This window comes from Catharus ustulatus, chromosome 4 (genome assembly GCF_009819885.2).
Source record: "Catharus ustulatus isolate bCatUst1 chromosome 4, bCatUst1.pri.v2, whole genome shotgun sequence".
NCBI lineage: Eukaryota > Metazoa > Chordata > Aves > Passeriformes > Turdidae > Catharus > Catharus ustulatus.
Genome location: NC_046224.1, coordinates 26,908,117 through 26,925,695, shown reverse-complemented (window position 1 = coordinate 26,925,695; position 17,579 = coordinate 26,908,117). Strand labels below are relative to the sequence as shown.

The 17,579-nt window shown below is 44.4% G+C and overlaps 1 protein-coding gene across 3 annotated transcripts in view; it reads left to right on the top strand.

Annotated features, from left to right (window-relative positions):
• BTBD11 (BTB domain containing 11) overlaps nt 1-17,579 on the top strand; it is a 180,373-nt gene that overhangs the window by 94,625 nt on the left and 68,169 nt on the right. For all 3 annotated transcript variants that reach the window (XM_033056878.2, XM_033056877.2, XM_033056876.2), the window contains exons 2-3: nt 3,350-3,499; nt 16,622-16,826. In XM_033056878.2, the coding sequence (XP_032912769.1) occupies nt 3,350-3,499; nt 16,622-16,826 (355 nt within the window). The remainder of the gene's footprint in view (nt 1-3,349; nt 3,500-16,621; nt 16,827-17,579) is intronic.

The following is a 17,579-nucleotide window of genomic DNA, read 5'->3' as shown; positions in this document are numbered from 1 at the left end:
TTGCTTCAGCACTTCACAGCAGTTGGTGTGTGGCTGCTGCACTTTGCTGGGTGGCACAGAGCAGACAGGGATGTACTGATAGAGTCTGGCCCAGGATTCACTGGGCAGCAGCTGACTGCTTGATTTCCACTCCAGTGAATCACAGGGAAGAAGAGGGATAAAATAATGGGCAAAGAAGCGCACAGGGTTGAGTAACCATGCAGAAAAGAAGGACATTGAACAGTGCCAGCTGAGAGAAAAGACAGGTATCACTCTTCATTTCTGAAGATACTGCACGGAAATCTTTGGTGTGGAATGACAGATAGAATTGGTGGTGACAGCCAGAAAAGGAACTTAGAAAACCTCCTGGTTTTCAGGCCTTTGGAAACTTGAGGTCCTCACCTGTTTCTCAAGTTCAACACAAAAAGACTGAAGAAGCGAGTGAATAATACCAATTGGCAGAGAATTAAAATAAGGAAGTTGAAATGTAGCCAAACCAATGAAAGATGATGGTGGCTTTTTAGATGTTTCCATCTATGAAAAAGATATTTATAATCACAAAATGTTTGTCTTTTCTCCCTCCCCTTCAGTTTGGTGTGCTCTCTTCTGTGCTGTAGCCTTTCATCAAAAAATTTGAGCTTTACATCAAACACTGATAAAAAGAGAGAGGGTTTTTAGTCTAAAAAGCATTTTAGTCACTTGAATATTTTTGGGGGAAACAGTTGAAGCTAGAAGATTGGCTGAACTGCATGCCTAAGCCATAAAATTTCTTTTCTCCATGCTTGTGAAAACCAGATTTGATCCAGCAAAATTATGAGTTACAAACAAATCTTCCATCACCCCACTGGTCACTCTCTGTGGTCAATTATAGTTCTGAAGCTGATATAAGAATCAGATGTTTGGCTATTGTGTGTCTCTGCTATTCTCCAACCCAAGTGTAACCCTTTGGCATGACACATCCTATAATTTGTTAAGTTTTCTAACAATGGCTCATTTTGCCTTTCATTGGCACTTTTCTCTCCAAGAGCCTAAGAATATGCTCCCCTCACTAAAGACCAGAGTAATTAATCATCAGGGCTGTTTGTAAGGAAAAGGCCTGGCTGTGGGATCAGTCATAGGCAAAGTAGAGAATAAAATTTTTATATCCCACTGCATAAATCACTTGGAGAAAAATCTTCTGTACATAATTATCATTTTAAACCATTTGAATTTTATTTGTAAAGTTATCTTAAAGCAGTATTTTTTTTCTCCATACTTAAGGTGTATTTTTGTAGAAAAATTATACAAGTCATATTTTAAAGATGCCATAAAGCTGCTTGTGCTCTATTTCTTGTTTTTGAAATCTCTTAGATTATTAGATCATTCCCTGTTTTCTGCAGGGAAGATTCTTCTAATTTTGTCGTAATTTCTATCCATTAAAATGATAAAGAAGAGTAAAAAAATGAGAGAGAATATTTGCTAAAATATGTGGGCTAGTCTGCATTTTGATTGCAGGTGTTATACTTCCCAAGCTCTGTACATCCATAGAATATAAATGTTGATCAGTGCACCAAGTGTTTATGAGAGTCAGCCACTGAGTGATGGCAGGAAAATTTCAAGAGCTTGTTTGATAAGCTGTTGTCGCTTTTCATTTCTTACCTCTCCTCTTTGAATTCTTCCCTCCCCAGTGTTGTGTCAGGTGTCCTGCTCTTTCTCTCTAGGGTGCTTTCTTATGAGTTGTGTTACTCCCTCATGACCTATACATTCACAGGCTTGTTACAAGCCTGGGACCAGAGCCAGGAGCTGGGAATTACATCTGGTCCTGCTCCTCCATCTTCAAGATTCAAACAGTCTATTGGGGGTTTTGTTCTGGTGCTGCTGCTGTGTGCCGAGGATGATCCTAGTTTAGATTGCTGTCTCATGGCCGTGGGTCTTGGTTTTCCCAGTGTATACCCTGCGTTTTTCTTTGGAATGGGCTCTTTGAACCTGTGTCACCTCTTTCCTCCTAGGATGGATGTTTTTAGGTCGGTGCTACAAATATAACTTGCAGACTCAGTTGATTGCAGGGAGGAGATGGAGGTGAGGAGGGGAATCCAAGGCAGTTTAGTGAAGCTAAGAAGATGTCTGAGAAACATCTCATTCAGGCGCATTTCCTGCCCTTGCAGTGTTCCAAAGCAGTTGACAGTTCTATCAATCTACTGACAGAATTATTGGTCAGTGGAGTCAGATGTCGTATATTTGCTGAGCTGGAAAACTAAGCAAGTTCTTCCCTTGAAGAAAAACACTAAATATGTACTTCTTCCTTAATGGATTTTGCAAAGTCTGCTTCACCTATAAGGGCAGAGCCTACACTGTGTACTTAAAAGAAGGAGTAGTAAAAACTAATAGAAAAAATACATTTCCTGCTCTGGCTTCTTTTCAAAGGTAATATTTGGAGATAAGATGATATTTAGTCATCATAAAGAGGTACAGTTCCATTGCTTTCCGTGGCTCTCTACCTCTGTGTGTCCCAGAGGGATTGAGAAGGTGGTGCTGTGAAAAGCATAGCCAGCCATAGCTGACTGTACACAGAGCTGGGGGGAGGAGAGCTTGCTCTCCAAGCTGGACCAATGCAGCTGTTGCTCAAGGCTGGTAATGCAGTGTTTGCTCTTGTAAATACATTCTGATTTTTAGCATGACAATGATTTTGGTGAATAAATAGATGCCCTCCATCTATTCCTGGGGGTTTACATGTCATGGCAGAAAGTGACTTTTGTGCCTGAATGAATGTATATGCAAATCATTTTATGTCAGTAGCTTTACTTTTGCCCTGCACCATAAAAAATCACTGCTCTAAGGGCTTCTGCATAATGGGCTTTTGGAGCCCAAGCAGTTCAATTGCTGGGAGCTGTATTTACAAAAGATGTTCAATCAGCCATCAATGACACTTACAGCATCTTGATGCTGTCCCTTATTTTGGCAATTGGCAGTTAAATCCCCTTGCAGGAAAAACCTGTAAATGTGTTGTCTGTCTCATACATAATTTTAATGTCAATCTTTTAGGAATTTTGAGATACCGTTAGATACCAATAATTTTGTATAGGTTTGGAGTAGTTTCTTGGGGGCTTCTTTGAAACCCTCTTGAACTGCTCCTTGAGCAATCCTCCTAGGTTTTTGTGTAAGAATTATCCTGAGGTAACACTGTAATCAGCTTGAGAAGATATTCAGAAGGGCTAATAAGTGCCACTTCTGTATGAGTAATTTGTGACATTGTGTTTCAGATGTTCGTTGTCTTTGAGCTCTTCACACACAGGCTGTGTCTTAGAATGTCCCCAAAATGATGTGGTGGTGGCAGCAAAGTTACCATACTGCCTGAAATTACATTGGACTTCTTTCTTTTTATCCACTGTAGGTGTTCTCTGCCTGCCAGACAGCTTGAACCTTCACAAGGACCAGCAAAGGTCAAACAAGCCTGGGGAGGTGCAGATGTTCAGCCAGTCAGAGCTAAGGACCATCGAGCAGTCTCTGCTTGCCACACGTGTGGGGAGCATCGCTGAACTCAGTAAGTACCAGGCTGTTGAGAATGTTTGGATTCCTTTCCTTGAGGTAAAGCAAAGCTAAGTGCATTGCCTGGTTCTGCTGAGGAGAGATGAGGGGGCTGTGTGATGTTGAAGGATATGTTGGACAAATCTAGCCCTCTTCATGCTCCATTGTTAGTTGAAAAGCTGAAGCTATAGGAGGAAAGAAGTATTGTGCAGACTCATAGGAGTGCCTATGGCTTGTTTGCATACATTGCTCTCAGTTTTAAAGATGAAAGATACTTTATTCCATCTTCCCCATATTGTATTTAAAAGTACCTCTCAGCCTGGCCAGATTTGCAAGTGTCTGTTGAATTGGTGCCATGCCTCGTTTTGGTGGGATGTCTGTTTTATGGTAGGCAGGCAGCAAGCTGAAGGCTGCTATAAGTAAAGGAAATATTGTCCCATGTTTAAGGCAGAGCTACTTTGTCCTCTGTTAGAGAAGATCCCTTACTTGCCTTTCCTTCTCCAGCCCTACAACTCAAACCTGCACCAGAGGAATTAACTCCTGAAAGATTAGTTGTTTGCTGTTAATCAAAGCACATTTTGAGAAATGTGGGAATCTGTGATATTTTTCAAAATCTGGAAACTTGGCTTTTGGCACTAATAAGCAGTAGGAGGCAAAGGCCATATGCATCCTTATGTGACATAAAGTTACGAGAAATGCTTTATTTAAACTTCTTTTTTCTTAAGAGAGAAGCATTCCAATCACATGTTTGTGATCTAGTTAGATACAGGAAGCTATGCGTGGGAAAACAAAATCATTCAGACAGAAAAAGTGGAGTCTTTTACTGAGGTTTGTGAGAAATACTGTCAAATATTCTTTTCCTGAGGTCTATTACAAAGTTTTTGATAGAAATTAAAAATACTCAAATCCATTAAGATACAGGCTACTCAGCTTACTGTTGCTCTTATTAATGAAATGTGTGTTATCATAAAGAACTCTTGTTCATTTTTTGGCACTTCCTGTAGCGATGGGAATCTCCTCTTTAGCTCCATCCTATCATCATGGTTCAGTTTCCTCCTGTTCATGAGTGATGTGGGTGCACCAAGGATGTTTCTCTACAAGACACAAGTTGAATTTCTGTTTTCAGCTTGCTAATTTTAATTTTCTCTGGTGCAGCATCAACAAGCCAAGAGCCTTAGTGTGAAGTGTTGCTCCATCTCTGGAATCAGGTGTTTGGTGTTATTCAAATGAAGTAATTTATGCTCATTTATTTCACACACATGAAACACACAACAGTACTGTCTGTGTGCCAACTAAATTATGCATGATACAGCTTTCTTTCTTACAGTTCATATGGTTGGAGTTTAATAAATAAGTAATTTGTGGGTATTTCAGGGTGGGTGGGGTTTTTATTCTGGGTTTTTTTTTGAACCTTTGTACTCAACCCAAAAAACCAAACTTAGATGGACCACCCCATCCCGTTTTAAAGTTTGAAGTCTAGCACCTCTAAGTGTCCTGCCTTGGATTCAAATGCTTGGTTGGTAGGGTTTGCTTTCTGTACATCTGTTGACTGCAAACACAGGCAAAACACTCTTCAGGGTGGCCATTTGGAAGAACAGAGCACGTCAGTGGGAGTTGGATGCAGCTGTCGGAGAGGCTGGCACATCCAGCAGGCTGGTAGCCCTCCAAAAAGCCCTGTGGCCAACTCGAGGAGATCCTCCCTGGCCGCTGCAAGCAGATGCATGTCAGGGAAGCAGCAGTGGGAGGAGCAGTAACTGGCAAAGCTTGCAAGGCTTGATATGCTCAGTTGGGTAGAAATCTGAGCTGTGGAGCCGTGCCGGTGCAGAGTTCAAAACTGAGCTGTGAAATGTGGAAGGAGTCACAGTATGTTGGTGGGCAAAATCCTCTGAGTTTGGAGGAAAAATCATGAAGTGGGAGGAAAATGGAGCAGTGAGGGGATACGAGTAGGCTTATTCTTTGTTCAGTGCTTGTGTGTCTGTCTCTGGCATCAACAGTGGCTGTGAGCCAGAGGTCACAGCAGAACCTCTGCCATGGAGGGTGGGTGGGAACCACAGCATGGGGCAGAAATGCAGAGCAGGGGTAGAGGGCGGGGGGAACACCTGGGGATCATAAAGGCATGAAGGCAGAAGGCAGAGGAGGATTTATTGTTGCCCTGGTGGTGTGAAGGGAACAGACGTTGTGGAGAAGAAAGAGGATATGGCAAGCATTGCCATAGAGAAGATGAGATAGGAGGGAAGGATTGAATAGGGAAAAGTGCCTTTATTCACCTAGGGGTGACCCTAGGGATGAATAAAGGTGATGAGGGAGACTCTCTGGATAGAAAGGAATTAAGAGGATAACACTTCAGAGGAGGATCATGAGGAGGAGGAGGTGGCAACCAGAAGTGGATGACAAGGGCAGAAGCTTGGCTTGTGGACCAGCAGTGTGAACAGTCCCCAGACATATGTCTGCATTGTCCCATCAGCTTGCAATATCCCAAGAGCCAGGATTTCATTTCTGTTCTCTTCAAAAGAACACAGAAACAAGGGCAAAGACTGATCTTGCAATAACACGATTTAATTTTATCTCAGGAAAAAGAAATATTTAAAAAAGCAATTCTAATTGAATGAGATTTCCTATAGTTTATTGACATAAATAATTAAAGCATTGTAAGTACACAGAATAACTGGAATTAACAAGTGTCTGTGTGTGGAAGAGAGACTTCCCCTGCTCTCAGTTCTACCCAGCATCCTTGCATGGAACAGTGTGACCAGCTGCTGAGCTGCTGGAGGCTTTGAGACCAGGGAATCAAATCCGTCCCATGGAAGACAACAGCTTGCAAATGAGGCCTGTGTTTTCCCCAGCACCTGTATTTCAGCTCACATCTTCTTAGTTTCTTTACAATCTGTCCTAGAGGAAGAAGAGATTCACAGGGTGAAAAGCCTTGTATCATGCGATACCTTTACCTTGCCCTAACCATGATGGCCCTGGTGTGTCTGCACCCTTTGTTTTTTGATGTATTGTCAGTGTACTAGAAAAGACCATTTGGGGAAGCTGGGTCTCCCTGGATGTGACAGAAGGTAGGAGAAACCTGGGGAAAGGTGGGATGGCAGACACAACCAGAGCGGGAGGGCAGTACCATCTGGTGATGCTGCCATTGAGGAGGAGTCCTAGTCAGAACAGGTGCAACTGGACCCATGGATGCTGCTCTGGTCCTGCCAAGTCCTGCTTGCCTGATGCTTCTGCTGTCATCTCCAGGCTCAGCAGGCACTGGTCCTTGCTGGGACATGGCCTGGCTGGCAGTGGCCAGGTGAGGCAGTGCCTCTGGCCATGGAGCACTCTCCAGAAAACAGCAAGAGAGATGATGTTGCTGACTTAGGGGGAAAAAAAAGGGAGGTTTTGTCTCAGGACCCAGGAGGAGAATGTAAATAGGCACCTAATTCAGCGCCACAATTACAGCAGTAATGCATGATTCCAAGGCAAAGGCTTAAAAAATTAATGTGAAACCTTATTCATTAAAATATAATGAACATGGCAGAAAGTTAAGGAACAACAATAAATCTGGTCTGTGTTATATTGGCATTTAGTATTCAGCAGTTGTAATTGCATACTACAGTGTGTTTTAAAATAATGTAATTTCATTCAAAATGCTTATTATATAGAGAACATTGGGAAGAACTGAAGCACAGCAAAAATAATAGGATTTTAAACAGTAGCCTGACAGTATTTCATTGTTGAATCTTAAAGAAAATATTTCACAGGACTTTTTTTTTCCTTTTTATTTTCCCCCCAGTTTTTTCCTTGAAGTTTCCTGTATTTCTAGACCAGACGTAGAGGAGAAAGGAGTAGAACTGTTTGGGTTTTTTTCAGAAAGTTTTTGGGATTCTCCTAGGTTTCTAGTTCTTCTCTTTCATTTCTTCCCCTTTCAGATGAGAAAAAATAAAAGACAGGAACACTCGGGAGAGCTTTTGCTGTGCAGAGATCCCATGATACTGCGTTTTGACCTTTGAATATTTTTCCTAACTTCTTTATATGCATGTTTGCAATCCACAAACATTTATGTTATATTTGACTGCATAATGCTCCAAGACGCCTATTCATCATCCATCTAAAAATACCGCTGCTGGCTTCGAGACCAAATGCAGAAGGAATGAGGCTCATAACTGAAGGTCATGGCTGTTTTTTGGGGTGAAGGAGGACCCTCTTTGTCTTGAGTGTGCATGTGGGTGGTGAGAAGGCAGAGCAGAGCCTTAAGGTGCACTGGGCACCAATCCTGGCACCAGGAAATATTCATCCCTCACTGCCTTGGGGCAAAGGCAGTTAAGGTGTTAGTGTCTGACATGGGACAACCACCCTGTGCTGACGTGTGTTCATAGGGCTGCAGAAGGCTGTATGTCTCAAGCAGCACCGTGGCTTAGGATGTCATCCAAAGTGTTTGTCTTCATGTTAGAGCAAAAGAACTGTTTGGGGCTTGTGTTGGGTGCAAAGATGGCCACTCTTCTATGGCTTTCCTGGGTGAGAAGTTTGCCACGCAGATTTGTGCAAACCGCAGTGACTGGTGCTGGTATCACTGAGTGTTAACAGCAGCGAATAATCATTTTTATTTTAAACTGTGATAATCTGAAGATGTGATTTAACACTGCTGATAACAGAGGTTTTTTGCTTTTGAAGGGTGTTTAACTTAGAGCAGTCCCCAGATGCGGTGTTGAGGCTGGTATTTCCTACATGTCACCACTCAGGTCTCAGCAAGATTTTCCTTTTTGCCACTGGAAAAATGCCACCTTCTATCCCCTCTTTTCATTACACATCATCCTCTCTTTGCATCCACAGTGCTGAATGTATATATTTCCAAAATAAAAGCCTCCCAGTGGATCTTGGCACCCTTTTAGGGATGAAAGGAAGGGTTACTGCTCAACTGTAAGTAGGAATGTGATTGCACATACTGATACTGTTTTTCATTTCTCCTTGCAGCCCCAGCTGAGGAGATGATGAAAGTCTGCATCCCCTCCCTTGCCTTTTCATGTAGTCTCAATCCTCTGCAGCCAACAGGAAGGAGCACTGCAGGAGCTGTACAAATTGATTCATGTGCTCTAAATAAGAGGTTAAACCTAGGTTTAGAACCAAATGCCAGGGTAAAGGGGCTTGCTAGAAGGGTGGCATCTGGAGTGTTGTTGTGCATACTCTGCTAATATACTGCCAGAACAAAAGATGTATTTTCAGACTAAGCAGCGCTGTAGAGTAAGACTAAGCTTATTCCCTGTGAACAGTTTGGTTCATGGAGCACAGTGCTGAGCTAAGCAGAGGTACTAGCCAAAACCTGCCTTTCAGATGGAAGTGCTCCCTTCAGCACAGACTGACAGCCTCTCCAGATACAGTGATGCTTTTCCCGGTTTTCGAGGGTCCTCCACTGGGTTATTGCCCAAGATCTCTAGGCCCTTGCTCACCCACTTTCTGGGTGTCTAATTTGCAACTCCTCCTTGCTGATATCCACACATCATCCAGTCTATGTGTAAAAGTTAGAAGCTGTTGGGATGCTTCTTAACAGAGAAAGCCCGCCCCAGCAGAGAACAAAAGGCAGATGAATGCAGTGCTTAAATGGCAGGTATTTTCTTGCCTCTGTTAAGGGCTGGCTGGTTGCAGTCTTCCCTAGCTGCTCCCCCATTCTCTGTGCTTCCCTCTCTGAGTGATGGATCACAGCCTCCATTCACTGTCTGCATCTGTGCCTAGGAAGGGTTGTGGGTTACATAATAGTCCCAAACATCTTGCTTTTCTTCTCTTCCCTCTGAGATACTCACTGTCATCAGTCATAAAACAATACATTTGTAGATCAGATGAGATGAAGCATGACAGAGAATCATTTGAAAATACCAGGCTACACCCTGCTCAGGCTTTATTTTCTCTTTGTCTGCACTGTTGACCAAGGAGGTGGATTTCTGCCTTGGGTAACAAGGGCAGCTTGTCTTGTTGCTTGTCTGTGCCCTCAGTGTTCCTTTGGGAGCTCCCTGGCTACCTCCATGGGTGAGACTCAGCCACCTTTGCCTTTCCTGGGGTCAAGCCCAGGGTGGTTTTGTTCCTGCAGGGCTTCTACCTCCTGTCTTTAAGCCCACTCAGGTTTGATGCTTAGAGGCAAAAAGGCATCGCTGTGGTAGCTGGGGAGTGCTGGAGCTCCAACCTTCTACCAGTGTGAACTCCCGTAGTACTCAGAACTCCCCATTGTACACCACATTTTGAGGTACAGACTCCTGTTTCCTCTGAACCTCTGCATCACAACACACTCGGGATTCAAATGGAATTTTCCTTTCCTTGCAGTCCTCCTCATCCCTCCTGTGCAGAGCACAGGCAATTTGTCAGGTCAGGTTGAGCACTCTTAGCTGGCCTGCTCAGCCATGGGTGATCTTAAATTCTGTTTGGGGACATAGATCTATGTCAGTCCAAAGAAAATCTGGGAATGGTGGTCCATAAGGCAGTGGTGTTCCGCAGAGTGAAGGTACTGCATTAGGTTGGCACATGAATAGCTCATCCGAGTCAAAGCTTGTTTTGTTTGAAGTTGATGTGGCTTAAGGAGAATCAGACACAAACATCATGCTTGCCATGTTGGATTGGAGAGTCTAAATGTGTAAGTGTTGTTATAATAGGTATGTGAACTTGAGAGGGTTTAATTATTATTGTGGCTTTTTAATGGGATATATCCAATCCCTAATTTATCAGTCTTCAAAGGCTTTGCAAACATTAAATTGGATGCAAACACTTACTCTGTAATATAAATAGAAGGTTCTTGTGATGGTGGGGTAAGTGAAGATAAAAAGATTAAATGATCTGTGGGAGGCCACAGGGAAGCCACTGCCAGGAAATGGGCTGCTTGCTGTTTCTGTCTTCTCAATTCTGAATCTGGGACCACAGTTCGTTCTTTTGCTGTCGTGTGGAAGAGATTAATGGCTTTTAGGAGAAGAAAAGGCTTCCTGTGGTAGTAGATAGGGGCACAGCATGGGATGGCAGAGCTGGGGAGGTTTCTGAATTTGTTGCACACTGGATGCCCCACTGACTGTGGATTATGGCACCTCAAGCACACCCATAGCCTGAGGCAGCTGGAGTAAAATCTGGAATATACTGTGCCAAGAACAACTTAACTTTTTTTATGTTTGAAGATACTTTTGCTAAGAGCATTCATATTGTGAAAAACATTCTGCATGCTTTCTAGCGTGCAGCCACCCTATCTTTGTGCACACTCCTTTCCTGGTGTAGATGAGTAGTGTTGAATTAACAATAGAAAACCTCACAATAAATCATTTGAGGACAGGTTTTGCTCGAGCAGTTTTGGCTCAGCTGACTTTTGAAACATGGAGATTGATGTACCACTGGAGGCAGAGGAACGTGGAAGAACAGGGGTGGCTGAGGGTGACCTGATATGGGAGACACAGCTCAACTGCTCATATTCACCTGCAGTGATGTGCTGACACACTGCACCAGTGTGTCACTTTAGTGCAGAAAACAGAGGCACAGGAGGTAGAAAGAGACTTAGCTACACTTTGGGAAGGATGCAGAATGGCTGTGGCTACCAGATAGCAGTCTGATTAAATAGACCATGGTTTATTGTTAGGGTTATAAATTCATGCTTTCAATGCAGTCTCCCCAGAGCTGGTTGTGAGCAAAACCATAGATCCAAGACTTTTGTATTGAAGTGTGAAATGAATCTAGGTCAAGAAAATGAGTTTTTGCACCTGGCTCACATGCTTGTAAAGGGGGAAGCTACTGAGCATGACATGAAGTTGGCATCCAGAATGCAGCTCCCTGATGCATGCTCCTCCTTTTCATGGTCTGGACAGGACACAGGAGGTTGTTAAGGGCTCTGAAAGACAGACACAACTCCTGCCTGTGGCTCTGGCCCGCTCTTTGCAGGAGGAAATATTCACACAGGAAGCACAGCAAAGCAGTAATGCTGCTCCTATCAACATGCTCCACTGTAGGGCATGATTCCCAAATGCAGACTACACACATAGGAGTGAAGGACAGCTGGAAGGATGACCAGACCAGTATTATCAAGCAGATGGGTGCTGCCTGCATAATGCTGTCGTACTAAAATCGTGGTCTCCTGCTGCTTCACACAGTGCCCCACCCAGGTGGGAAGACATCTGCGGTGGGAACAGATGCTCCTCTCTCTCCCCTGGGTTTTGAAGGAAGGACACAGGTCAAAGAACTCAGTGGCTCTTTTTCAGTGTGCAAATACATAATTGCTAAGTTTTTCTGGTAGTTTTAGAACATGTAAAACATGAAGCAGGTGTCATAAGGCACGGCTGTGTAAGGATCTGTCCTTTTCATTCACGTCAGGGCTGTGGCTCTGCAGGCGTACACTCAGCTGAATGGTTTTGGCTCTGCCAGTTGTTCGATCTGAAAAGAGTTAGGCTGCTCCTAGGCAGGCAGGATAGCATCATCAGGTCCATCATGGTGGATCAGAAAATCCCACAGGAAGCTTCTCAGACATGAGCATTGGGTATCTGTCATTTTCTTTCTCTTCCTTCTTTTTTACCTTTCTCTGCCCACCCCCCCCCCCAAGTACATAATTGGAAACAGATGTGTTATTCTTTAAACACCGGGCTCTAACATAGTAAAAGCAGCAGTAATAGCTTTTACTGAAGCCAAACACAGTTTTAAAAAAAAAAAGCTTCACTGGTCACTGCAGAGAGGGCTCAGGCTGAAGCTGCCCACTTAAATGTATGTTGTTGTACATTGTATTGCACCCCCATGCAGATGGGAGCAGCTTTACTTTGCCTGTCACATCATATCTGTGGCTTGAACTCAGTGAAGCTGTTCCTTAAATATTCAGTGTTGCCTTAAACCAGGCCCGTGTCTCAACATGTGCATTACATAATATTTTCAATCTTCAAATGTATGTGGACCTTGCATTCACCAACCATGCTGAGCTGACAGCAGCAGTGGTGGGTGAGCCCTGCTTTAATTATGGGAAGGGTGAAAGGCTGGCAGTTGCAGTGGCAGCTCTGCACACACTGCGGTGCAGAGGGGCTTTCATGGGTTTTTGGTGGCTGCTGTGCCAGGCACGGCCTATCTCCTCTGGGCTGACAGGCTCCAGTGTGGAGCCACATTCCTGGAGTCCTTCTCCATCCGGAGTCAGGGCTGCAAGGCAGTGTCAGCCTGGGGCTTGCCGCTGCCTTTGCTGCCATCTGGGAGCCTCTCCTCTAGTTGTGGCTTCCCAGCTTTGGAAACAAAAATGTCCTGAAATGTCCCCCCACTTCGCTGTTCTTTTTCCCTGTGTTTACCCTGTGCAATATGATGTTTTCATCTCCCTGGCTGTGCCTGCAAAGCAGTTTGTGCGTTGGCTCACTTGGCTTATGTTGCATAAATTATGGAAGTTTTCATTGAGTTTAATTTTAAAACAAAATAAAATTGGCAAGCTGTCTCGTCAGGCAGATCAGCTCCCCGGTCTGTTCTTCAGGTGATGGTACAGCGTGAGAATTTGATCAGTGGAGGGGAAGGCTGGGATCCCTGCCAAGCCCCTCGGGTCATGATGCCACAGCCACCAGGAACCTCATTCATGGAGTTACAAGGTCAATGCAGCTGCTGGGAATTTTATTTTAGATGTGTTCTTTCTGGAAATGTTGCACTGAGAAATTTATCAGCCTTTCAGATGTGTTCAGCTGATACAGCCAAGACGTATTTTCAGGGCCAAAAAAGAAGCAGAAAAGCCAGCAGTGCTGTGAGCAGGTAACCTGCCCTTGCAGAGCCTTTCTGTGCTGGCACAGCCCTGAAGAGCAGAGGTATCTGACACTGATGAAGGGATAGCACAGACTTGTGAAGGGGGCTTATCTCTCTGTGCTTGGCCATAAATTCAAGGTTGCCCTCATTGTTCAAATATAACACAGCTTTTACAGCTGGCAAGGAGAGCATGTGTGGTTTGGATTTCTCAAATGAGACTGGAGCTGCTGCTGCTTGCTGAAGAGCAGGCGAGGGAATCCCATCGTGAAGGTTATTTCACATCCATGGACTTTGGGGTGCCTTGGAATCAGAGAGTCTCAACTCTCTTAAGTACGTTCCTAGGAAGGAAATGGAGAAGCAAAAGCATATTAGCAAAGGAACAATAGAAGGAGCAAAACCTGGTAGAGATTCAAGGCAACACACACACACCTAGAACCAGATGTTGCACTGTGCTACATTTTACAGAGTTTGCCTAAGTGCTGCCATGCAGTGTGTGCATGTGCCTGTCAGCTTCCCTGTGCCTTCTTGGCACTGGTCCTGGAGAACAGATACGCTAAGGCACGGTCTCTGCCCTGGAGAATTGTTGCTGTAACTGGATGTGGCTGAAGGAGGCAAAGAGCACTAGGGCATGTATTGGATTGCTCGAGGTTACGCTGTGGAATAAATCAGAGCAGTGATTCCTGTCCTGCCTCCACAACTCTGCCTGTCAGTACCAATATAAGGGGCTTTTTATGCTTGCTTTCTGTTCTCTGTGAAGCTCAGTGTTTTACAGGTATTGATTATTTAGGCTTTGAGTTGGCCCAAAGAAATAAGTCAACTTATTGGTAAAGAAATGTTACAATAATTGTTAATATAGAAATTATTTCAAATGTGACCAGAGAAAGCATAGCAAAGACAAAAGAAAGATCTAAGCAATCAGTTCTTGGTATAATATAATTAAACGAGGCTTAAATATAAAAAGCATTAATTCAGATTTAATGGCATGAATTGGTTTGAGTTTTTTAGGAAGCAGTAGAGGAAATACAGCATCAAAGGATGAACTTGTGGTCATATTGATATGGATTGGAGCTTTGCCTTTCAGCAAGGCTTGAGTTCCTCCAGCCTTGCATCAGCAGTGATGATTGGCTGCCTGTCTTGCCCACTTCATTGTTGCTGCTGCTTTACCTTCTTATTCTCCATGCAACTTCCTCTGGTCCTGTGTGTGTCATTGAGTTCACATCACCTCAGTGCTCAGGGAGGAGTGGGGTGAAGTAATGCTGCTGCCAGAATCTGGGCCGAAATTGCATCTTAAATTTTATTCATCATTCATGACAGAAGTCAGAGGTATTCTCTAGTGCCTGCTGTCTCAATCCACTGAAATAAGACTGGCTGTGTGCTAAACTTCACCCACGTTCTTCAGTGGTGTATTGGCTTGGGTCTGAAAAGGCTGAATTTAGTGTGTGTTTCCTTTTTCTCTATCTTTGCTATTATGGTTAAAGCTGGGTGTTGCAGCCAGCATTTCTATGCAATTTTTTTGCTTTCTGGAGAAAAAGGGAGGAATTTACTATCAACAAGGCTGCTAGCAGTTAAATTGGCCTGTGCTAGACTTGGCAGTGTACATCTGCTGTGACTAGAGTGGGCTGAGTGAAGGAGGTCCCAAACTTTCCTGCTGCCTCTGTTTGCCTGCAGATAGGCTTGTGCAGGACTGAGGAGTCAGCTCAGAGGCACACCTGTTTCTTCTGCAGACCTGGTCCTGCTTGCTTTCCAAATGCATAGTTTCTCTTGGAAATTATGAGCATGCAATGCTGCAAGATTAGTCCTATCACGGCAATTTCCTGACAGAGGGAAAAGACAGAAGCTATTTTTGCATGAAAGCTTTGAATCAGAAGAATATTGCAGAGTGAAGCAAAAATTTGTGTCAAAACCCTGAAATCATGGACTCTGCAGTTTCCTCATGCTAGTGGTTTTCTTCTCTTCATGGTTTTAAGGCTACATTTTTGGAGGAGCGGGCTGAGATTTTTAAGTGAGACACTTCTGTTCTCCCTGGTGCACATTATCACTGCAGCGGCAGCATTTTCTGTGTGAGTCAGGCTGGAGAGATATGTTGTGTTCAAAGGGGTGGGACTTTGCAAAAACGTGTAGTTCAGCCATGCACACGGTCAGAGTAGTTCTTTAAGTTTGCCCAGGAGTTCGTTATTTATTCCCCCACAATTGGTTTTATGCTCCTACCTTGGAGTATATCTTTAACTTTTCCTTCCAAGTTGCAGTGCTCAGTGGTCACTTGGGAAAAGCGAATAAGAGAAAGTGCATGACTTCTTCTTAACAATGGAAAATTATGTCCTCTTTTTCTCATCACTTGCTTTTGTATAGCTTAAGAATGACCCAAAGGGCTCTTGCTCAGATTTTCATTTAAAACAAACCAACTGATTTGATTCAAGATCATTATTTCCCCCAAAAGCACTCTCAGAGTGATTTGAACATGTGAAAAAAAGGCAGTTTAAACCCCAATTGTTTCCCTGCCTTTGACAGAGTGGTCACTAGTCAATAGACATAAAATTCACTGCCTCGGAGAGAGATGCTTTAGTTAATTAGTTACAATCAGTGTTTTGCGAGGAGACTGCACTGCTGCTTGCCCATGTATTTGCCTGGTAATCTCACTTGCTGACTTTGCTGATCTCAGTCCACATGTTATGGCTGGATTCCTATATCTGCCTTGTGGGGAAGTGCCCCAAACTATATTAGTGCAGGGGGGACAATGAGCATCTTCCTCTTTGTCCATTTTCTGTGCCCTGGAAACCTGGGGGGCCAGGTGAGCCTACTTCATAGGTTTTGTTTTTCTGCAAACATGAGGTTTTCCAGGCCTAGGCTAGACTTAAAAAATAATTTGGTTGCACATTTTTTATATTGCCTTTTAACAATATTTTCTCCCTTTTTTCTTTACCCACATGCTCCTTCATTCACATCCTCCTGCAGTGTTTTGTGTGTGTTGTCTGCCTGCCTCCTCCCTCCAAAGGGTTGGATTTCACTGCCCCTCTGACCAGGAGCGTGCAGCTTTTGGTGCCACCCCACATGGTCATTTTTTGGGGCTGTGGGGTTTTAGCATCCTCCAAAGGCTGCTAAATAGGTAACTGTGGTCCTGGCCTCAGCATGCCAGCTCTCATCATGGTGCTGAGATGGGCCAAGCTGATGCTGCCCACAACACCATCTTTGCAGAAACACTTCTCCTGCGGGCCTTTGTGGGCTTGTCTGCAGCCTGGGTATCTCACACCACACCACACCATGTAAACCACAAGGAAAAGTTCAACGTGGTGGTGAACAACACCCATGATCCTGTCCTACCCTCTGCTGTTTGCATATGTGAGGTTAAATGGAAGGGAAGACCAAACTGAAGGGGATGTGCCTTTCAGTTTGCCAGCTCAGGACAGGCAGCTGAAAAGCCTGGCATATTCACGTGGCTCTTGCTTTTTTCCAGGTGACCTGGTGTCTCGAGCGATGCACCACCTGCAGCCCCTCAATGCCAAGCAGCACGGGAACGGGACACCGATGCACCAGAAGCAGGGATCCTTCTACTGGGAGCCAGAGGCTCTGTATACCCTGTGCTACTTCATGCACTGCCCACAGATGGAGTGGGAAAACCCCAACGTGGAGCCCTCAAAAGTCACGCTGCAGACTGAGAGGTAAGAGGCTCTGCATGGTGCTCGGTGTCGTGGTGAGGATGTTTTGTTAATCAATCAGCCTGGCTGGCTAATTACTAATTACAGCCTGTGTGCGAGGGGCTGCAGAGCAGTCTGGTTTGGTTTAGGATCACCTCCTTGAAATCCACTTCTCTCCCCGAACTGCTGCGTGGCTCAACCAATATATATCAAAAGTGACACCCAGTGGCTACAGACAGCAAATTGGTTCCAGATGTGCACTTGGGAGAGATTTCCTTTTCCTTTCGTTGTTGCTCAGCTATTCTGTGTTTTGGAAAAGAAAATGAGAACTTCTATTTCTGGCCTAGCAGGTTTTAAATGTGGTTTTTTTTCCCCTATGTGTTAATAGGGCTCAAGAGCTGTGATTGGGGAAGTGGAAAATGAATAGAGTAGTGTATAGAAAGGAGAAGTCATTAAAGATGCTGGGCTCCAGCCACACTGAGTAACAGGGCACAGACTGACCTCGGAGCTGCCCTGGCCAGGGATGTGGCAAGTGCCAGCTGTGCTGCTCTTGTCCCTGCTCTGGGGATGGGCAGGGCTGGGGAGGTGCACCTGTGGCGCTGTCCTGACTCAGGGTCTGATGTAAGGTGGGAAGGAGGTGCCTCTGAAGCTGGCAGGGAGGGTGCCCAGCACAGGGGACAGATTGCTGACCAAAAAAATAAATCCATCTCCTGTCGAAAGCCCAGCAAACCCTCTTTTAAAACATGTTCCCAGCTGTGTGCTGGAGCACACTGCTGC